The sequence below is a fragment of the Aotus nancymaae genome, unplaced genomic scaffold (assembly GCF_030222135.1).
Source record: "Aotus nancymaae isolate 86718 unplaced genomic scaffold, 86718_ANA_hifiasm-v0.15.2.pri h1tg000049l, whole genome shotgun sequence".
NCBI classification, from domain to species: Eukaryota; Metazoa; Chordata; class Mammalia; order Primates; family Aotidae; genus Aotus; species Aotus nancymaae.
The window spans coordinates 26565327-26581668 of NW_026988463.1; the positions used below are offsets into that span (position 1 = coordinate 26565327).

Here is a 16342-nt window from a genome sequence, read left to right on the forward strand (position 1 = left end):
TGATTCTCCTGTCTCAGCCTCTCAAGTAGCTGGGACTAGAGGCACACACAACCATGCCCAGCTAACTTTTGTATTTTTAGAGGTAAGGTTTCACCATGTTGGTCAGGATGGTCTCTCTTGACCTCATTGTCTGCTTTGGCCTCCCAAAGTGTTGAGATTATAGGCGTGAGCCACCGTTCCCGGCCACTGGCCACAAATTTTACAGACGTGAAGGAGAACAGGTGACAATGCAGCACCTACCAATGTCACATAAGACTGACAGCTATCATCGCACTCTAGTCTCCAAGGAGGAAACTTGAGGCAGGTTAAGTTAGTTTAAAATTTTATTTTTTTTATTTATTTTTTAATATTTTTATGTAATAAAAAGTAAAAGTCCTTGTCCAGCCATCCTCGTGGGGCATCTGTCTGTCTCTCACACAGGTCACTCAAGTTAATGGGAAAGAAAGAACAGGGGGCCCAAGTCTGAAGTTATAAATAATAGAAAATAAAAGATCTTCCGTCTCCAGCGGGGGAATAGATGAGAGGATGGGAGGGCAAGACTGGGTGGGGACGGGCAGGGGCAGAGCAGGAACCCCCCACCCCTGCTGGACCCTGGCCCTGCCCTCTGTGAGGCCCCTCCCATTCAAGGTGCTTGGCAGGAATTCCCCAGCTCCCCTGGGGAAAGGGGGGATGGGGGGGCTGGGAGTGGTCCGAGCTGCTGGGGGAAGAGACATAGATCACTCTTCCCTCCACTCATGGAGGTCTCAGGTCGCGGCCAGGACAATCTTCAGTTCCCCGGGGGGTGGAAGGGGAGCTGCTGGGAGGGATGAGATTGAACTGGTTGGAGGGGAAAGAGAAGAGAGCAGGAGCATTAGAACCCAAGCAGCTGTCCCTTCCTCCAATGCCGTCCAGTAGGGGTGTGGGGGTGTGTCTGGGAAGGAGCGGCCTCCTCAAGGTGTCTCAGGGGCTGTCAGAAGCACAGGTCAATCGCTGTTTCCCAGTAAGCCAGAGCCCTCACTTGTGTGCCCAGCTCAGCCCCCCACACCCCAGTCTGGCCCTGTCTGCTGCACTGACCTTACCTCGGCTAAGTCAGGAGACAGTCGGGGTCACTGAGAGCTGGGGAGGCAGTGGGGAGGGGGGCTGCTGGATCACAACTGAGCGAGGACGGAGGGAAGCAAAGGACAGAGCCAGGAGCAAGCCCCTGGCGGCGGCGACTGTGGCTTCTGCCCACCCTACATACTTCACAGACAGGTGCAGGTCGGCGGGCGCCCTGTGGGACAGCCCTGCCTCCAAGACCCCTCACTCCCCACCCAGAACCCGTGCATCCTGCCCCACCTGCAGCCCCTCAGCTCTTCCATGCCAAATTCCCCCAGCTAATGAGAACTCACGAATCCTGTCATCGGCTCCTCCTGGAAATCCAGGCGCCTGGCCAGGCTGCTCACCTTGGGGGTGTCCGATGTAGGGGTAGGGTGAGGGTGTGGAAGCTGAGAGTGCAGGCACCCCACTCTGGGGCACCGCGCCTTGGGGGGGCCCCCCATGACTCTGGGGTGGGTGCAGCAGCATCACCTGGGGCGGGTGGGGAGCCCCAGGGTGAGGGGGCGGGGCTGCTGTGATTCCAGTTTGGACATGGGCCTGTGGAGAACAAAAAAAGTAGCCAGGAGGACCACAGAATCCTGAGACGGACTCAGAGCCAGTCAGGGAGCACTATGGCAAGGTAGAACCAGGGACTTGGGAATGGGATGGCCCCATCGCAGACAGGCCCTGGCAAACAGACCCAGAAGTAGTGGGTCAGCTGGGCTCTTACCTGGGTAACATGGGCCATGTTGGTGAAGCCGTGGGGCAGCTGCTGGTGGTGGATGGCATACACAGCGGCTGGCTGGGGGAAGCTGCTCTGAGGGGACTGGGCAGAAGGTCCCGGTGGCAGAGAGGGCGGTGTGCCTGTCAGGGCCCCTGGGTGGTACAGATTCTGCTGTGGCTGTCCACTGCCCAGGTGTGGGGCCTGCCCCGCCTGATGCTGTCAGGGGGAGGGGAAGGTTGAGTGCCATCCAAGCCAGCTACTTGCTGGCCCCTGGTCCTCGACACTGAGAAATGCCCCTAGCTCTATCCCACTCTCCCAACCACCCATTCCTGCCCTGACCACTCGGCACCCCCAAAGGCAGGCACCTGGACAGGACTGGGGGCCGCATGCTGGGACTGCGGCTGGCTCCCGGTAGGCGTGGTAGCTGGCTGCGGCTGGTGGGCATGGAGCTGCGTGGCATGGTGTGGGTAGGACTGGTGAACAGTGGCTGCAGCAGGAAAGAGGGAAAACCAGTGCTGAACACACCAGAGAGGGTCAGTGCACAGCCCAGAACAGAAGGGCCAGGCGCAGTAGAACTCACCATAAAGGGCTTGGGGGGTGGGCTGCTCCGCAGAAGGGTACTGAGGGGTGGAGGATGACACGATGGCCTGGGGATGGCTGCCCGACGTCAGCATGCGTGGGTTGCTTTGAAGCATGGGGGCAAACACCGGCTGGCAGGACAGAGAGAGGAATGGTTGGCACAGCCAGCTAGGAACGTGTCTTCCTGCCAGTCACTGCTTGCATAGCACTGCTCGGGCCTCCTCACAATCACCCTATTGATTCAACATTCACAACAATCCCACCCAGCAGACACTACTTCCGCTACACTTCAGAGATACAGATATCCAATGCCTTGTTACAGGTGCCACCAAAGCCGGGGTTCACACCCAACTGAGACACCGCCAATCCCACAGCTGGCCAATCCCATCCACAACGCTGCCTGACACCCCCAGCCAGCTCCCGAGTCTCCGGAGAAGATGGGATCCCTAGCAGGGGCCCTGGATCCTCACTGCCCTCCTGCGCCATAGTCACCTGTGAGGGATAGTGGGCCATGGGCTGCATCATGGCAGGCTGGCCTGGGAATTGCTGAGGGTTGTAGGGGATGTAGGAAGAATAGGGCGTGGCAGCCACCAGAGGTGGGCCGGCAGCCGCGGCAGCCTGCATCATTGGCGGGGCTGAGGCTGGCTGGTGTTGGTCTGAGCGCTGCGGGGGCAGGGAGCCTGGAGGAGAGGGAAGAGAGCAGAGCTCAAGCTCCACCTGCCAGTAGGCCCTTGGCAGCCTCACTGCCTGCCCCTCCCAGCCCTGCTCACCTTTTGCTCCCCGGTACTTGCCCTGCTGCCCAGGCACTGAATTAGATACAGGATACGGATACATCTGAGGTGCCTAGGGATGAGGACACAGATGAGGCTGAATGACTTGCTCACAAATGCCCAGAACAGGCCTGACATGGTCCCTCAGGCAGCCCCACCAAATCCCACCCCACTAACCCTGGGACCAGTCCAATCTCTCTGCATACCTGCACAGCTGGTCCCATGTGGATCTGAGGTATGTAGGAGATGTACTGGGGGCTGTATAGCCCACTCTGGCCTGCTGTCAGCACCGGGATGGAGGGAGTTGAATGAGTCCGAGGCCCCGGAGAAGTTGGAGTACTAGTGGATTTATTCTGCAAAAAAAAAAGGGAAGACACTTTTATTTTGTATCTTCCCTTCTACTCCTGGCCATGCCTAGAGTAGTAACAGCTAGCATCCATGAAATGCTGGGTACCAAACACATTCTGCACTGATCTTGGTTAAGCCTCGCACTAAACCCTGAGAGATGAGCATTCTCAAATTACAAGTGAGGCAGAGAATTTAAGTAACGTCCAAGATCACAAACCTTCCAAATACGAGGGCTCAGGCCAAGTCAGCTGGCCCAAATAGAGCTTCTGTTCATGACTACCCCACTCTTAACACTCTCTCAGCCAAATGCCAAAAACCAAAGAAAAACCCGTTAACTCCTTGTCAGACTCACTGGGATCTCTGGTCACCCAACCCTGGAGAACTGAGTCCACTTCCCCAAGCCAGCCCCAAAGTTGCCATCCTTACATTTTTATGACATCTCCTCACACTGCCTGCTAGTCAAGTGGTCTTGGAAGTGAAGCGCTCCCCTTATTCATCTATAAGCACTGCCCAAGTCTCCCCACAGAAACCAAAGTCCACATTCTCCCATCCCAGCTCACCACAGACAGCAGAGGCTTTGTAGGATTGAACTCCTTGGCATTGGGGTTCAACGTTGATTTCTTCACTTGTCTGTGAAAGAAAGTACAGTAAATCTTCATGGCTTGCTCCCGTCCCTCCTGCCATCCTCCCAGCGCCCCACTGCGCTCCACTCACTCAGCAACAGGGCCCTCATCTTTGTCCTCCCCCTTGATGAGGCCCACCGGGGGGCTGCCGGTTTGGCTTGGGCAAGGTGGTGGGGGCTGCTCTGGCCCCTCAGTGCCTCCTGCTGGTGCCAGGGGTGGTTTGTCCTCCTTATCCGATACGGACTCCGTCTTGGAGGAGACGGGAGACCCCATGGGCTCTGAAGTCAAGAGACCATCAACCTCCTTCTCTTTTCCTTTGGCCTCCTCCTTTAAGATCCGGGAAGGAAAAGGATCCAGGCTGTTCTCCGGTGAGCTACTGGGCTGAAGCTGGAAGGGAGAAATACATAAATGGTCCAGTCTGACCTAGACCCTAGGCCCTGCTTTCTTCTTTCATCCTTGATTTCATCTTTTTGACCCCTATCTAGTCCTTTGCCTCATCTACGAAGCACCCCAACCCCTTTAACCTGCCAACATCCCAGCTCACTTCCACAGTTCTCTCACCTTAAATTGGGCCCCAAACTTTCTCAGTTCTTCCAGTTGGAATCGTTTCTGTTCATTCTGAAGACCAGGGACTATGAGAAAACAGTGAAAAAGAAGAAAATACAATACATTCTTTCTCTAAGGTGACTACACAGTGCCAGGAGAATAGAGGACAAGTAAGCAAAGAAAAAAGGAGAAACTCCTGAGAATCACAGAAGTGGAACTGCGATCCAAGGGCTGATAAACATTGTTTGCCTGTGAATTCCAACAAACTTCTTAACTAAAATACTCTCCCCCAGACAAAGGAGCATTAGTCCTCAGCAGAAAAAAAAAACCACCCTCACCTTTCCCAGCTATCCGAGCCAGCTCCTGGGGCTCCAGAGTTCTCCCAGGTTCCTTGGTAGAGAGTTCTTTTACTATGCAAGGAGAGAGAAATGCCCAAAAGTCCTTCTGTCCAGAACCACACATCATACTCAACATGCATTCACAGCACTCAAACACCTAGCTCTTACCATCTGTGGGAGCCAGGGAGATCTTTGGAGAAGCTGGGGAAATGGAGCCCACTCCGGGATCTGAGACTGATGAGGTCACAGGGATGGAGGCTGAAGAGGTTGGCACTGCCGAGCCGATGGGAGGCTCAGGACAGGAAGCTGAGATTGGGGCAGGTGCAGCAGACTTGGGAGAACGCGGGGGATACATCCGGCCCACTGGAAGAAAAGGGGGAGCTGTAGGATGGTTACTACTGGTCAACAGTAGTAAGTACAAGGGCCTTACTCAAATCAGCAAGAAAGTTTACACTCTATACACCTAGGGTCACCAACTTAAATGTCTAGAAGGCCAAAGCAGGTAACATAAGCAGGTAAATGGCCTGGTAGGCATCACCAGTGACTGGAATGCTTTTTGGTTTTTTTTAGACCAAGTTTCACTCTTGTTGCAAAGGCTGGAGTGTAATGGCAAGATCTTGGCTTTCTGCAATCTCTGCCTCCCAAGTTCAAGTGATTCTCCTGCCTCAGCTTCCCTAGTAGCTGGGATTACAGGTGGCTACCGCCACACCCAGCTAATTCTGTATTATTTTTTTAGTAGAGACGAGGTTTCGACACGTTGGTCAGGCTGGTCTCCTGACCTCAGGTGATCCACCCTGCCCCAGTGACTGGAATGCTTAAGGGGGTAGCTGGGATTCTGTCCCAGTCAACTTGAGCTATGCAGCAAGGCAAGCTAAGTTGACAGAACTTCCCGTAATTCAAAAGAAACTAAAAATTTTCTGTGGTTTCTATTATTTCATTTATTTATTTAGAGACAGGGTCTTGCCCTGTTCCCCAGACTGGAGTGCAGCCTCTTAGGCTCAGTGATCCTCCCACCTCAGCCTCTTAAGTAGCTGAGAGTACAGGTGCACACCATCATGCCCAGCTAATTTTTAATTTTTTTGTAGAGATGGGGTTTTGCCATGTTGCCCAAGTTGGTCTTGAACTCCTAGGCTCAAGCAGTCTGCTCACCTCGGCCTGTTTTAAAAACTTAGCAAATGGCCAGGTGGATCACGAGGTCAGGAGTTTGAGACCAGTCTGGCCAACACAGTAAAATCCTGTCTCTACTAAATAACAAAAAAAAATGAGGCAGGTGTGGTGGCAGGCCCCTGTTTCCAGCTACTGGGGACGCTCAGGCAAGAGAATCGCTTAAAGGGAGGTGGAAGTTGCAGTGAGCTGGTGCCACTGCACTTCATCCTGGGCAACAATGTGAAGATTCCATTGCACACACACACAAAAGTCAGCAACTGATTCATATCTCAAAAGATGTCTGCCAAGCAGACACAACCCATGGATTGCTAGGTTGAGACTTCTGCACCAGGGAAACTGAAGATTTCTTTCCCAATATGACTAAATCTCAAACTCCCAAAACATCTATCTTAAAATTATCTCCCATTCCACCACTGTAACAACTGACATATTTATCAATTTATAAAACTGATGAAATTTATCAGTTTTTCTTTCTATCCATTTTTTCACCCGACACTACTGAAGCTTTACCTGCAGGAGGTGGTGGAACAGAAGTTTCTCCAGAAGGCCTATTACTGGGCGAAGACAGAGTCTTGGCACCTCTCAGAGGCCGCTGTGCCTTTGGGGACATGCGGGAAGGGCCTGTTTTTTTTTTTAAGATGATGAAAATGTCAGAGAGGCAGACAACCTGCAACATTACATTCTCACCAATGCAGCATCATTGCAACCCACCCAAACCCCTGCAATTACCCTCCCAACCTCCTCAGCATCCCCTTCCCTGCCCCGCCAAGTTTACCTCATAACTTACCTCCATTGATACCACGGGCCTCAGAACCTGGGCCAGGGCTACTATTGTCCAGATGGTGAGGGCCACGAGGTGGCAAAGAGCTAAGGCCAGGCCGCCCACCTCGAGAGCTGCTGCATCGAACTCCTCCCCGGGGGCCTTCCCGGACTCGTTGAGGCAGAGGGATATACTTCCCCTCCCTGAGGAAAGAGTTCAAATAAGGCCAGGTAGCCACAAAACCCAGGTTTTGGAAAGATGAAGCCATTTCTTCTTCTAAAGTCTCCCACTTCTGACCCAAACATACACACTGCCTGGCTCTAGCACTATCCCACTTGAAGATCTGCCCTAGTTAAATGTTCTATGGCTTATGATTTTATGTGACATCAACTCTTGAGCCAACCAACCTGGCCAGTACTCCACAATTCTACAACTCCTGACCTATAACAAAGGTAAGATCACACTGTAGTTCCAGGGGGAGCTTCTATAAGACACACATTATGTAGTTATATTTCACTTTTATAAAAAGAAATAGCACATATATATAGATGAATTAAAAAAAAAAAAGTGAAAGTAAACCAAAGTTCTGAAATGTTTCTTTTCCTAGATCTACAAGCTTCATTCAGCCTTGTTACTTTTGGCCAATTATATAACCTTGCTGACTTCAACCCTAAACCTATGTATGACATTTCACATGGTCTCGAGGCTTAAACTACAGCACACATCCATCAACTCTGGGCCCAGGCCCCAGGACAGTCCCGGCTGTTCGTGACAGTCACCTGGATGCCAAGCTGGGGCTCTCCCGCCCTGAACCCTGCCGCTGCACTGCACTGTGCTTCTCCTCTTCAGTGCGCCCATCATCATTCTCCATGGCGATCCGTAGGCGGTACTGGGGGCTTGATTCAATCTCTCGAGCTAACTGGGCCGCACGTAGCTCTCGCTGACGAAACTCTTCTGAGTTGTCCTTTTCTAAGGGCACCCTGAGACAGCACCCACAGACCACCACCATCCCAGTGCCAGGGAACAAAGAGGAAAAAAGGAAAAACATTTCAACCAGTTCGATCACCAGTTCAGGCACCCAAGTATTTAATCCTCTTAACTCAGTATCTGGGTTTAACAGGAACCTACTGCATCTCAGGTAGCCTTATGTGTAATTGTGAGGAACGCTTAGATGCTTAAAACCTTTGGCCAGGCACAGTAGCTCATGCCTGTAATCCCACTTTGGGAGGCCAAGGCGGGTGGATGAGGCCAGAAGTTCGAGATCAGCTTGGCCAATGTGGTAAAACTCCGTCTCTACTAACAATACAAAAGAATTAGCCAGGCATAGTGGCAGGCGTTTGTAATTCCAGCTACTCAGGAGCCTGAGGCAGGAAAATCACTTGAACCCGGGAGACGGAGGTTGCAGTGAGCCGAGACCATGCCACTGCACTCCAGGCCTGGGTGACAGAGCAAGACTCCATCTCAAACAAACAAAAAACCTCTTGAGGGAACAGTTCCACAAGGCAGAGTAGGAGCGGGAACAGCAACCCCAGACACCCAGAGAAGAATGAGCAAAGTTCTACCTGGAAACCTGTCTTCTCTTAGTAACCCCACATCCCCAACACATCACCTGGAAAGCACCAAGACACTCACGTATAAGAAGAAAGACTGCTATCATAGGTCGTCTTCACACCGTAGTTCTCCTCATTGAACTTGAACATTTCATTGGGGTCCCATCCATTGGACTGTGGAGGAAGAAAGGAGGCTTTAAAATACAGCAAGTAAAACAACACGACAAGTCACTTCCCTTCCATCAGCTTAAAAACCCCAAAATGTGACCAAATTGGCTGGGCACAGTGGCTGAAACCTGTAAAAGCTGAGGCAGGAGGATCTCCTGAGGCCAGGAGTTCAAGGCCAGCCTGAGCAACATAGCAAGAGCCCATCACTACAAAAAAATAACATAACAGCCGGGTGGTGTGGTACATGCCTGGGGTCCTAGCTACTTGCTACTCAGGAGACTGAGGAGAGAGGACCACTTAAGCCCAGGAGTTTGAGGCTGCAGTGAACTCTTATAGCACCACTGGGCTTAGGCCTGGGCGACTGGCTGGACCTGTAATCCCAGCACTTTGGGAGGTGGGCGGATCACCTGAGGTCAGGAGTTTGAGACCAACCTGGCCAATATGGTGAAACCCCATCTCTACTAAAAATAGAAAAATTAGCCATCCATGGTGGCATGTGCTTACAATACTGTCTGAGGCAGAAAAATCACCTGAACCGGGGAGGCAGAGGTTGCAGTTAGCTGAGATCAAGCCACTGCACTCCAGCCTCCAGCCTGGGCAACAGAGTGAGATCCTGTCTCAAAAAAAAAAAGAAAAAAAAAAAGCGCAGCTGGGCGCGGTGGCTCACACCTATAATCCGTTTGGGAGGCTGAGACAGGTGGATCACGAGGTCAAGAGATCGAGACCATCCTGGTCAACATGGTGAAACCCCGTCTCTACTAAAAATACAAAAAATTAGCTGGGCATGGTGGTGGTGTGTGCCTGTAATCCCAGCTACTCAGGAGGCTGAGGCAGGAGAATTGCCTGAACCCAGGAGGCGGAGGTTGCGGTGAGCCAAGATCGCGCCATTGCACTCCAGCCTGGGTAACAAGAGCGAAACTCCGTTTCCCAAAAAAAAAAAAAAAAAAAAAAAAAAAAAGCACCCGTCTCAAAAATAAGTGACCAAACCAAGAATGAAAAAAATAGGAATGTGGCTGGCAGAAGTAATCAACTAATAATTGTAATTACTAACTGCAATTGTTAATAACTACTAACAACTACAGCACAAATTAGCAATAACTAGTAAAATTGAAAAGTCTTAAGACCTAAAAATTCTATTTCCAAGATATCCCAGAGAAATTCTGGCACATGTGCGTGGGGAATACACGTTCTAAAAGTCCAGCAAGATACTATAGTTAGTAGCAAAATAATGGCAACAAAATGCAGATAAGAATACAATTTGCTGTGCATACATACACGTGTAAATATAAAGACAATACACAACAATAGAAGCAAATAACTAGATCCACGTAGCACCGCAAGAAATTCAAAAAGGCGAGAAAAGCCAATTCTTGTACAAACTAAACATAACGAAACAATAATGTATTTATTCACAAGACATTTGTTTCTGAACAGATGGTCTCACTATGATTCCCAGGCTGAAGCACAGTGGTCGTGTGCAAGTTCAATCATAGTGCACCTCAGCCTCCTGAGAAGCTCGGACTACAGGTGTGTACCACCATCCTCAGCTCTATTCATGAGGTTTTTTTTGTTTGTTTTTTTGAGACAGCCTCACTCTGTCGCTCAGACTGGAGTCCAGTGGCACAATCTCAGCTCACTGCAGCCTCAAACTCAGCTGAAGTGATCCTCCTGCCTTGGCCTCCCAAGTAGCTGGGACTTACAGGCATGACCTCACTACACTCAGCCTCATGAGAGATTTTAAACCCCTCAGAGTAGCTGATTTGGGGACGGGAAATGGGCCTATACAGTAATCTATACTTTTTGTTATGCTGAAAAATAACTTGATGCAAATGTTAGCAGTTATTAATTACAGATAGTAAGAGAGTAAGTTGGGTTTTTTAGTGTATGTGTGAGAGGGCTGGGCCAGGCTGGAGTGCAGTTGCCGTGACCACAGCTCACTGTAACCTTGACCCTTCCCAAGCTCAAGTGATCCTCCCACCTCAGCTTCCCAAGTAGCTAGGACTACAGGTACATGCGACCAAACTTTGCTAGCTTTTATGTATCTTGTCAAGACAGGGTTTTGCCGTGTTGTCTGGGCTGGTCTCAAACTCATTGCCTCAAGTGATCCACTGGCCTTGACCTCCCAAAGTGATGGGCCTACAAGCATGAGCCACTGCCCCCAGCTGAGACTAGGTTTTTACTTTGCTATTTTCTATTTGTTATCTGACCATCATCAATAGGCAGCAGTAAATATTTCCCTCTTCCCTCAAATGAACCTCACTGTCAACAACTCATTCTGTCTGTCCAGATCCGGGTTCTCAGGGAAGGAGACTATACCATGTCGGACTCAAGGTCGTAGTCGTCGCTGTTGCTGTCACCCCCCTCCCAGCGCTGAAGCACCTTCTCTTTGTGTTCCCCATTCACTTTCGAGTTCATGGCAATGGCTGAATCGGTGAACTTGTCTGTGGGGGCAGAGGTGAAGATCAGGAGTCAGGCCATATTTCACAGACTTCTTTCCAACATCCCCTAACCCCACTCCCCACAAGTTGTTCAGGAGCAAAAAGTTTAAGAAGCCCAGAGTATGTGTGCCTATGTGTCAAGATGGCCAAGGGGTAGGGAGGCAAGAGAAAAAGTACAAAAAGCCTATCAAGATTATGATTCCAAAGAAAAAATAAGTTAAAAACTAAGTAAAGAAAATAGGAAGAACCACAACACAGACTGGAATTCATCCCATTATGTATTAGACATCAAGACATGCTTTTAAGAAGAAAAATCCAGCCACTTCCCTCAGGAAAAAAAAAGAAAAGGCATTAAGGCAAAACGAAAAAACCCAAACACACCTACGTGTTCCACCTGCACGCAAACTGCCCTCTATGCACACAGAGCAGGTCTGAGGTAACAGCCTAGGACAGTACCTTTAGTAGCGTAGTTGAAGTCAACATTTCGGAAGTGAACGAGCATGACATCACTTGGCTTAAACACCATGGTGTCCACGATGTCCTCCCGACGAGGGCCACCTGCTGGCTCAGATGCTTTCCGGTGCACAGCATCCACTGCTAGTTCAAACTACAAACACCCCATTCCCCACACCCCAGGGTCAGTTTCAAGAAATGTGAAGGCATAAATAGCACTAGCTTTCTCTTATCCTTCCCAAACTTTTCACGACACCACATCCTCAATACGCTTGGAACCAAGTGCAATGTTTTCTCAACATGAGCCACAGGACTTAGCAAAACTCACAAAAATTTAAAGTTATTTAAATGTTAAAGTACCCAGCCCTCAAATTTATCTTTTCTCCCAGCAGCACTATTCCGCATAGGCCTACAGAAACAACTAAAGGCATAATCTGACACCACCCAACTGACACCTTCAAAGAACCTATTTCTTTCTCCTCCTCCTCTGCAACTCCAAAAATCATCACATTTGAGTACACTGACCTTTGAGCTTAGCGTCTTGAAGATACCCTCATAGGTGGTGCCATTTTTCACCTTTACATCACAAGTGGAGCCCTGGCAGAGAGGGAAAAATAAGAGTATCTCCAGAAAATGGATGCATTACGTTCCTTAAACAACCCAGGGGTTAAGTACCAACTTACCACAACAGCTGTAAGGAAATGCAGCATTCTGGAATTATTGTAGACGCCTTCAAACACCTGTCAGTTAACATAGGAGAGAGAATTAAAGGAATAACCAGTCAATGCCTCACTTTCTTTTCGAAATGCCCACACTCTACTCATTCTGCCTTGTGCGTGCTGGGCCCACAGCCCTCCTGAGTACATCAGACTCTCTCTAGACCTAATGTGCCCCAAATTCCCACATTATGCATCTTTTAGGTCCATGTATCTTAAAGAGGGTGGGAGGAGACACTCACAGGTGACTGTGGGGGCCCCTTTCCTGTGCTCTGTCCCCTATAAGAGAAAAAAACAAGAAATTCATTATATAAGTCTGGTCAAGCCTTCTTAGACCACTATGAAATTAATGTTCAATTCCAGAAGCATATACCACTTGATGATGCTGATTTAGACTACAAAATCATTAATCAGTAAGAGTTTTTTTCCTTTTTTTTTTTTGACAGGGTCTCCCTCTGTTGTCCAGGCTAGGGTGCAGTGGCACAATCTCAGCTCACTGCAGCCTCAACCGCCCAGGCTCAAGTGATTTTCCTGCCTTGGCCTCCAGAGAGGCTTGGATTATAGGTGGGCACTACCACTCCTGGCTTTTTTATTTTTTTTACATTTTTAGTAGAGATGGGATTTCCCTATGTTGCCCAAGCTGGTCTCGATCTCCTGGACTCAAGGGATCCTCCCACCTCTGCCTCCCAAAGTGCTGGCATTACAGGCATGAGCCACTTCGCCTGGCCAATCAATAAGATTTTCATCTTGTAGAGGAAGAAAAAAATAGGCGTTAAAAAGCCAGTAAACATATTTCCTCCAAATGCCAGTTAAAAAAAGATATCAATCAACAATGGTTGCCAATTGCTCTAAGAACCAACGAGAAAGGGGTTAGAGCTGTATGCTACCAACAGATCAATGCTACAGATTAACCAAAAACCCACCCCAGCTGAGCAGGCAAAAGCTCCAAGAGTGCAGCTTCGGAACTACCTAGCTCAGGCACGTTACCTCCCAAACAGAAAAGACAATCATATTTTCAGCAGCCTGACGCCTCAAGCCCTGGAAGGAGGGGTATCCCCTCCACACCCCATCCCCTCGACCTCATGACTCATTCAGCCTGTTACCCACTCTGCGGATGTCACCAATCGCCAGGTAACCCTGCTCGTCGCTGGCTGATGTAACCGGCGGTTGAGGAGGACGAAGAGGGGACCGCTGGCGGGTCTGGGGGACAGCGCAGCCGCAAAAGCCATCCACCGGGAGGCATCGCCCGGTCTGCGCCTGCGCACTAAGGCCCACGGGCCTCTTCGAACCCCCCAGACCTCGCGCGATCAGAGCCCACTGCGCCTGCGTGTGCCGCCACTCTCAATTCCATTAACACACACGCGCGCACAAGAAAAACTGAGCAGGGCGTCCACTACTCATGCACCGCCACCAGACGAGTCCCTCCACGAACTCTCCCAGCCCCTGCCCTAGGCGTTCCCGGGACGCGCAAATGCCCGGGTCATGAGACCGAGCATCCACGCGCACGTACGGGAAGGGGGCGCGCGCGCCAGAGGTTCCCGTCCCGCAGTCCTCCCAGTCGTCCCTCCTTCCGTCCCCCCGCCCACCTCGCTCCCCTCCTACTGGCCAGACCGGGAAAAGGGAGGCAGCAACCCGCTCCCAAGTCCCTCCCTCCCCATTGGCCAAACTATGGGCCGCGCGCCCCCCTCCATTGGCTACGGCCGGGGACCCCTTCCCGCAGCAGACTCCCCATTGGCTAAAGCCGGGAACCGCGAGACCCTTCGTGGTAATGGAACCGGGGACCCCGATCACCTCCTCGCCCCCCCAACTCCCCGTTCCGACGGCGCCGGCGGGATGCGCCCCGCCTCCCCTGAAGGCCGGGGCTGCGAGTCCTAACTAGGCCCCGAGAGCCGAGCGCGGCCCCTCAGCGTTCCGGTGGCCGCTCGGGGACCCTTTCCCTCCGACCTGTTTGGACCTGAGGGGGCCGTCCACCGGCTTCACGGGGGCTCCCCGCCCCGCCGGTGCCCCTCACGGTGCCGAGTCTGGGTACGCCCTGCCGGAACCGAGCCCCCGCCTCCGGGTGGCCGCGGCTCCCCCGCCCGGAGCCCACCTTCCTCACCTGGCGCTGCCGATGGTGGCGGCCCCCGGCCTCTCCTGGTGCTGCTGCGGCGGCGGCGGCTGCGGCGCCAAGATGCCTTCGGCTCCCCGGCGGAGCCCGCTGCCGGCAGCGGCCGCAGGCCCCAAGCAGGGAGAGGCAGCCGCTGGAGGCCCGGGCGGAGCCGCGGAGGTGGCCAGTGGCCCCGGGAGCCCGCCATTGGGAGGGCTGGTGCCCCCGGGGGGCCGGCGGGCCACGGCCTGTTGCGTGGGGGGCGGCTGCTGGGGCTGGGAGGGCTGTTGTGGCGGCTGAGGCTTCAACATGATGGCAGCGTCCGGAAGGGGAATCAGAGGGAAGGGAGGGAGAGAGGGGGCCGGGGCTGGGGCCCCGCCGGAGAGCGCGGGAAGCGAGGGAGATCGGGCAGCCGGGACCCGCCGTTGGCGGGCGGGGGGAGCCCCGCGGTGTCGGGGGTGGAGAGAGAAGACCGCGGCGCGAGGAAGCGCCGCGAGGCGGAAGGGGAGGGGGTCTCGCGGGCTGGAGGAAAGCGAGAGGGCGCGAGCCGGGCTGGCGCGCGTGCGCGTCGCCGGGGCGCGGGGAGGGAGGAGCGCGCGGGCGGGAGCTCCCGGGGGGAGGGGCAGCCGGAGCGAGCGGTGGCGCGAGGTGCCGCGCACACCGGCGCGGTCAGCTCCCGCGGTAGGGAGGGAGAGAATCAAGTCGGTGAACCTCGCACCCCTAGCCCTGGGAGTGGGTAAGGAGCGGCGCGGGCGCTCACGCGCGCTAAGGATTTAGGGTATCAAGGTCTCAAACCGCCTTAGAAGCCGGCGGCCGCTGTCGCTTCACAATGAGCGTGTGAGGGCTGGGGGAGGAGCCGAAGGCGCCAGAGGAAGGGCCGGCCGCTCCGCCCATGCCGGCGCTGCGTCGAGATGCCTCCGCGGGAATGTGAGGCGGCACGTCGTGCGTGGGGCTCTTCCGCCACTTGGGGCCTTTGGGCGGAGTCTTAAAGTGCCAAAAACCTTTCCTGGACTGGACCACCCGAGCGACTGCGCTTTTAGGCAGGTGGTAGGTTTCGCAAGGAGCTACTCTCCACCCTGTTTGCTTTAAGTAAAAGACTGATGAGCATTAAAGTGATTCATTCGTTTGAGCGTGTTGATCTTTGCGGATAAATTTATGCCTCGTCCTAAATTATTGTAAATTTTATTGATTTTAACCTAAATTGTTCTTCCGTGCCCAAGAATGAATCTTTAAACTGTAGTAACAAAGACTATCTGAAGGCCAAAATTCTGAGTTGAAAGTCCTCCACCCAACCCTACAAAGAAGGTAACTTCATTCATTCAAAATGAGTTAGGCATTCAGTTACGTGTTTTGGACACAGGATAATTAAACTGCTTTCTGCTCTCAAGGATTTCACTCTAGTGGTGGATTCAGAGAATTTGATGAAATCTAGTAGGTGAAGCACAGGGCACTACAAGAGCAAATAGGAGTGACACCTAATCTTAATGCAGTATTGGGTGACCAGATAACCAACAAGAGGGCCAGGGGCAGTAGCTCTCACACCTGTAATCCTAACACTTTGGTAGTCCAAGGCAGGAGGATCGTTTGAGGCCAGGAGTTTGAGAACAGCCTGGGCAACGCAGTGAGACTTTGTCTCTACAAGAAATAAATTTTAAATTATTTTTTTTAAACTGATAAGAGGGTAGGAAGATGGGTTTCTTTTTTTCCCCCCCCAGATAGAGTTTTGCTCTTGTTGCCCAGGCTGGAGTACAATGGCGAGATCTCAGCTCACTGCAACAACCTCCTCCTGAGTTCAGGCAATTCTCCTGCCTCAGCCTCCTGAGTAGCTGGGATTACAGGTGTGCGCCACCATGCCCTGCTAATTTTTGCGTTTTTAATAGAGACGAGGTTTCACCGCGTTGGTCAGGCTGACCTCGAACTCCTGACTTCAGGTGATCCACCCACCCCGGCCTCCCAAAGTTCTAGGATTAACAGGCGTGAGCCACCATTCCTGGCCGGGAGATGGGTTTCTAGATAGGGGAAT

General features: G+C 52.2%; 1 protein-coding gene across 9 annotated transcripts; it reads right to left on the bottom strand.

The window, feature by feature from the left end:
- Positions 1-305: 305 nt before the first annotated feature.
- On the bottom strand, positions 306-14892 carry ATXN2L (ataxin 2 like). 9 transcript variants are annotated; one of them, XM_012464589.3, is made up of 23 exons: positions 14332-14892; positions 12476-12512; positions 12201-12257; positions 12043-12114; positions 11521-11671; positions 10943-11067; positions 8541-8632; positions 7688-7888; positions 6936-7111; positions 6659-6769; positions 5150-5344; positions 4982-5053; positions 4659-4729; positions 4189-4484; positions 4035-4104; positions 3333-3479; positions 3127-3199; positions 2849-3036; positions 2358-2487; positions 2143-2264; positions 1784-1993; positions 1422-1611; positions 306-816 (listed from the first exon to the last, which is right to left on the bottom strand). In XM_012464589.3, the coding sequence occupies exons 1-23, from the start codon at positions 14628-14630 to the stop codon at positions 767-769; spliced, it is 3135 nt and encodes a 1044-aa protein (XP_012320012.1). In that variant the 5' UTR covers positions 14631-14892; the 3' UTR covers positions 306-766. The 9 variants fall into 9 exon arrangements, with proteins under 9 accessions (XP_012320012.1, XP_012320010.1, XP_012320011.1 ...); XM_012464587.3 differs by having other exon boundaries at positions 1368-1611; XM_012464588.2 differs by having other exon boundaries at positions 5150-5362.
- Positions 14893-16342: the final 1450 nt, after the last annotated feature.